Source organism: Eptesicus fuscus, chromosome 6, assembly GCF_027574615.1.
Source record: "Eptesicus fuscus isolate TK198812 chromosome 6, DD_ASM_mEF_20220401, whole genome shotgun sequence".
In the NCBI taxonomy this organism is placed as follows: Eukaryota; Metazoa; Chordata; class Mammalia; order Chiroptera; family Vespertilionidae; genus Eptesicus; species Eptesicus fuscus.
Genome location: NC_072478.1, coordinates 5,613,523 through 5,619,522, shown reverse-complemented (window position 1 = coordinate 5,619,522; position 6,000 = coordinate 5,613,523). Strand labels below are relative to the sequence as shown.

The window sequence follows — 6,000 nt, the reverse complement described above, 5'->3', positions numbered from 1 at the left end:
TGAGACGCTCTTACGATGTGGAAAAGGCGCCTCTCCGCAGCCCTAACCGCGTGCGCCTGGCCACCCAGCGCCTGGCCACCCAGCGCCTGGCCACCCAGCTCCTGGCCACCCAGCTCCGAGCTGAGCTTCCCGGGGCAGGAGCCCGTGTGGAGCTGCGTTCTCACGAAGCTCCCGCCCGGGCAGCCCTCCTGCCCGCCCCGCCCCCGCCCGCCAGGCCCCGGGGGGCTCGCGGAGGGTTTGGCTCAGCTCAGCCGCCAGCAGAGAGGCCGCTGTTGGAGACGGTCGTTGCCACCCTCGCTCGGCCCGGAGCGCAGGGCCTGCGCGGAGAAGCCTCTGCCCGGACAGCGCAGGGCACCGCGGGCTCCGAGGTCCAGAAAGAGGGTCTGGCCGGGTCTGAAGCACCAGCCGCAGGGCACTCCCTGTGAGAAACACCTCGGTTATTCGGCAGGAAACGTGTGCCCTCGGTTTACCAGAAATTCAAACATGATACCAAGAAGTGGATTCTCAGGGGCCTGAATTTTAAATTTCTTCCCAAGCAATGTAATTTAACCTAACGGCTTTTGTGAGACGGCACAAGTGGGAAGGAAATGCTGCGCTGGGATCCGAGTTCTGGTTCAGAAAAGCAGGCGCGGTGCGGCCAGCAGGTCAGAACCGGCCCTTTCCCGCGGGAAGAGCCGAACCAACCCAAAGGCCGGCGCGCGTCTGGGGCCTCTGCAGACGGCGCTCGGGCGCCTGGACTCCGGCCGAGCCAGTGGCAAACCTGTCTACCAACAGGGCTTCTTGAAACTGTTTTTTATAAAAAAATATTTTTATAGCGCAATGACTATCACTAGGAAACAAGCAAAAGCCCTTGGGTAAAGGGAAAAAGAAAAACCTGCCAAGACCTTAAAGTCTGCACTGTTCCAACCTCAAATGACGAAAATCCAAATGCGGCTCCGCCCGGTTCGGTGCGGGTTTTGTTCTGGGCCTAACTGTGTCTGCGGCGTCTTAGCAGCAAATGGCCAGCGGAGACGCTGGGAAAGCGGAGCCGGAGCCGCGGAAAAGGGCAGTGTCCCCTCCGGCTCCCGTCTGACGGTCCGTGAGAGGAGCAGCAGGGGGCCGGCGCGGTGTGCTGCGGGTCCGAGACTGGGGGCCTTTCTCATAAAAAGATGGGGGGCTCTGACACCTCTTCGGGGCTGTCACCAGGAGAAACAGGCTGAACCAGGGGGTGTCCTTGAGCAAGAAGGATGTCTAGATGTCTCGTAAATTTGCTCATCGTGATTCCGTGTTGGGATTCCTCTTAAAGTGCGTGTTTCTTGTGATGTTAACTTGATGTCCTCCCAGGTGTGTAGGAAGGGCACGTGTCCCAGATGGGCGCTCCTCGGGCCACCACGTCTTCTTCTGGAAGCTCCGCGCCTTCTCCACGCCGGCGCCAAGGCTGGTGGACAGCACTGGGTTGGACCAGTGAAGACTGAAGCGGGGTGCTCATCCCGCGTCCGCCGGCGAGGGCGGGGTGCGATCTAAACAAAACCACGCAGAACCCTTCTGACTTGGACACCCACTGGCTGGCACGCTGACATGACTGCCAGGCTGGCCTCCTGGGAGGGCCCCCCCCCCCCCACCACACACACACCTCAGTGGTTGCTAAGCAAATAAGTCACAGGCCTCGGGGACAGAGCCTTCAGGGTTCGGTGGTCACATAAGCACGTGACACCTCAGGTCATGCTCTGTGACGGGGGACGCCTGCCTGTCCTGCACAGCCCGCCTGCAGCCCGTGGCGACGCTCTGGGCGGTCAGTCTCAGAAGAGGGACAAAAGGTGCGGCTTTCTCTCAGGAGCCTTCAGAAAGAGGCCTTTAACAGGAAGTGGATTAAGAGACAGGAAGGTACAGAGTGGGCCATGCAGCAGCAACTCCTGCCCACGTCAGTAAGAAGCGCGCCCGTGGGCATCGTAAGTGAGGAGCACAAAGGTATTTAAAATGCCAGCATCCCCCCGACACGGAGAGCAGGTGGCTGTTCAGACACACGTTTACTTTGCACCATTCGCCCTGGGCCGCCTCTTCTGCAGACAGCCAGGCTTGTCGGGGCCCGTGGTCAGCGGCCAGCTTCGGGCGGGTTTTGGGTGCCACCAGGTCACCTGGGAAATAAGGCTGTTCTCAAAGCCTCACCAGGGGGGACCTTTGCAATTTAACCCTGAGCCCCAACCTGAGCTTGGAAAGCGCTGCCGTTCTTCCAAAACAGACGCTGACAGAAGAACACAAAACAAGAAAGGTGATCATAAATCCTATCACAGAAGAGGTGACCCCCATCGGCCCCCTTTTAAAAAATCAGGTTTTGTTCTCATCATACATGTCCAAAGAAGGTTCGAGTGTGGAGAATTCACTTTCATACACCAGGCTCCGCGGGGACAGAGAGCTTCGGTGGAAGAAGTGGCCACCTGGAGAAGGAACAAGAAGCACAGACTTACTAGGTCATCAGGCCTCTCCTCCCGCCACTTCCCACGAGGAAAGAAGGTGAATTACCTTCAAAGCATCACATTTTCTCAAATATGTGACTTTATTTTGGGTTCTTACCATGAGAAAAATTCCAAGAGTTCAGGCGTCACTCAATTTAAGCAACTTTAAACACGTCAATTCCAACGTCTGGGTCCCCAAAGGAGAACCCCGGGAGCTCTTCGGAGCAAAAGCTGCCGGGTGCGCTTACCCAGCCTCCACTCGCAAACGTGAAGACGGACCGAGGGACCCGCGACCACACGGAAAACCCCGTGTCTCCTGTCTGAGCCCGGGGTGGGGCACACAGAGCCGCTTCACCACGGGGCAGACCGGGGCTGTGACTCTGAGGCTCTGATAGTGCCCTACGAGTTTTTATTTCTATTAAAGTTATACCTTCACAGGGCTCAGACAGGCCCTCCCACATGTGTGAAGACCAGTAATCTGCGACCCCCTTCCTCAGAGACAGCCGCTTGGAGCTGATTCGTGGCCTACTTCCCTCCATGTCTCTAACTAGCATGTTTCCTGCTGAACCCCCACTGTGGAGGACTCCCCCATCTACCCCTTTACACAGCCACACATTTCCCACTGCCTCAGCATAATTATATTTTTAAGAAAATTCAGTGTTTACGTTACTTGACGATTTGTGCTATTCAGAGCTAAGCCATGCTTGCATTTCCTTTTCTGAATGACTGTGTTTCGTTTTGCAGGTTTATCGGGGTATAACTGACATATAACGAAATGCACCTATTTAAATGTATAATTTGATGAGTCTTGACCTATGTACACGGCCCTGAAACAATCACTGACATCAAGACAGCAAGCATCTCCATCTCCCCCAAAACTTCCTGGTGACTCGTAATTCTTCCCTTTCTTTCCACCCTAGTCGTACCCCCAGGTAGATGAGGTGAGTCTGTATCTTTCTAGAACTTCATGTAAGTGGAGTCAGACAGTAATTTATTGGCTCTTACAGATAAAGCTGCTCTGGACATGTGTGTGAGTCTGACTGCCATTGCCCACGGTGGGTTTCTAGGAGTGAAAGGCTGAATAGATGTGAGTCGACGTTTCTAAAGCGGTTGAACTTCTGAGCATCCTGCCAGCCGTGTGCGTTCTACCTCCCAGCACGCACACAGTCCGCGCTAACGTGTGAGTCGTGGAAGGAGTGCAGTAGCAGCTCACTGTGGCGTAGTTTGCATTTCCCTGATTTCTGGCACTTTCCATGTGCTTACATACCAATTGTATTTATTTTGTGAAGCATTTTGTTCAAATCTTTTGCCCATTTAAAAAATTGGATTGTCTTCCTATTGTTGAGTTGTAAGAGTTTTTTTTTTTTAAAGAATATTTTGGACACAGCTCCTCTGTCAGACATACATGTTTTGCAAATATTTTCTCCCAGTTTGTGGCTTGCCTTTTTATTTTCTTAACAGTGCCCTTTGAAGAGCAAAAGTTTGAAATTTTAATAAAATCTGATTTATTGATTTTTCTTTCTAGAGTGGATGCTTTTGTAGCAGGATAAAGAAATCTTTGCAAACCCCAAGGCCATTAAGATTTTTATCCTATGTGTTCATCTAGAACTTTTATAGTTTTAGTTCTTACATTTAGATAAACCACTTCAAATACATTTTTGTATATGGTGAGAAATAAAGATTGAAGTTCATCTTTCTGCCTATGGATAGGTTCAATAGTTTCAGCATCATTTGTTTAAAGAATTAGCCTTTCCCCAGTGAATTGCCTTGAGACCTTAGTTGAAAATCTATTGCTCTTATAGGTATGGGTTTTTCTGGGCACTATTTTGTTCCAGCAATCTGTTAGCCTATCTTTACTACAGCTTTAACTGTTAAAGTTATCCATCTTGTCATTGGTTTCCTAAACGTACTTAAAGTTATTTTAAAGTCCATGTCAGATATTTGCAATATTTGTATTTCTTAGTATATGTGCTGCCGAAGCGAGCACAATATTTGTATTTCTTGTGGATCTATTTCTATTCTTTGTTTTTCCTCCTTTTTGGTCATTTGGTTTTCTGGTATGCCTGTGTTTTTGTTGTTGTTAATCCTTACCTGAGGATATTTTTCCATTGATTTTTAGAGAGAGTAGAAGGGAGGGGGAGAGACACAGAGAGAGAAATATCAATGTGAGAGAGACACATCGATTGGCTGCCTCCTGCACTGGGGATCGAGCCCACACCTGCACTGGAAATCAAGCCCACAACCCGGGCATGTGCCCCAAACAGGAATCAAACCGTGACCTCCTGGTTCACAGGTTGATGCTCAACCACTGAGCTACACTGGCTGGGCTATGCCTGGTATTTTTTATTTTATTGTATTATTCTTTCTTTAAAAAATATTTTTATTGATTTCAGAGAGGAGGGGGAGAGAGAGAGAGATAGAAACAACAAAGATGAGAGAGAATCATTGATTGGCTGCCTCCTGCCCTTAACTGGGGATCGAGCCCGCAACGTGGACATTTGTCCTTGACTGGAATCAAACCTGGGACTTTTCAGTCTGCAGGCCTATACCCTATCCACTGAGCCAAACCAGCTAGGGCGGTATTATTCTTTCTTTATTAAAGTATACTTGACATACAATATGATATTATTTTCAGGTGTATAATATAGTGATTCTACCTTTATATATCTTACAATATGATCATGGTAAGCCTATTATCATCTGTCACCATACAAAGTTATACTATTTTTACTTATTTTATTTATTTTTGTTAACCCTCACCCAAGGATATTTTTCCATTGATTTTAGATAGAGTAGAAGAGAGGGAGGAAGAGAGAGACATTGATTGGTTGTCTCCCACACAGGTGCCAGGAATCCAACCTGCAACCCATTTATGTGCCCTTGACTGGGAATTGAACCCAAGACCTTTCAGTGTGCTGGCTGAGGCTCTAACCATTGAGTACAATGGCCAGGGCCAAAGTTATAAGATTACTGATTACATTCCCTGTGCTGTACATTATATCCTGTGACATTACTTTATAACTGGAAGTTTGTACTTCTTAATCCCCTTCACCTTTTTCACCCCTTCCCCACCCACTCCTCTGGCAACCATCAGTTTGTTCTTTGTATCTATAAGTCCGTTTGTCCATTTGTTTTTCTTAGATTCAACATATAAGCGAGACCATATGGTATTTGCCTCTGAGTTATTTCATTTAGCATAATATAAGGTAGGTCCACTCATGCTATCACAAATGGCAAGATTTCATTATTTTTTATTGCTGAATAATATTCCATTGTAGCCTATATAATAAAAGTCTAATATGCAAATCAACCGAATGGCGGAACAACTGGTGGAACAACCAGTCGCTATGATGTGTGCTGACCACCAGGGGGCAGACGCTCAACACAGGAGCTGCCCCCAGCCCGCAGGCCCCAGGCCAGCCAAGGCGGGTGCCAGTGGGGGCCCCTTGATTGTCCTGCTGGCTGCCCTGCAGAGGGAGGTGACCGGCGGTGGTGGTGGGGGGTGGGGCCAGCAAGTAGGTGGCACCAGGCCGGCCAAGGTGAGTACCAGCGGGAGCCCCCTGATCAC

The 6,000-nt window shown here is 49.7% G+C and overlaps 1 protein-coding gene across 1 annotated transcript in view; it reads right to left on the bottom strand.

The window, feature by feature from the left end:
* Window positions 1–2,188: 2,188 nt before the first annotated feature.
* Window positions 2,189–6,000, bottom strand: part of RNF130 (ring finger protein 130) — a 120,670-nt gene continuing 116,858 nt past the window's right edge. Inside the window, exon 8 of the mRNA XM_054717108.1 lies at window positions 2,189–2,414. Within this exon, the coding sequence (XP_054573083.1) occupies window positions 2,305–2,414 (110 nt within the window). The 3' untranslated portion in view covers window positions 2,189–2,304. The remainder of the gene's footprint in view (window positions 2,415–6,000) is intronic.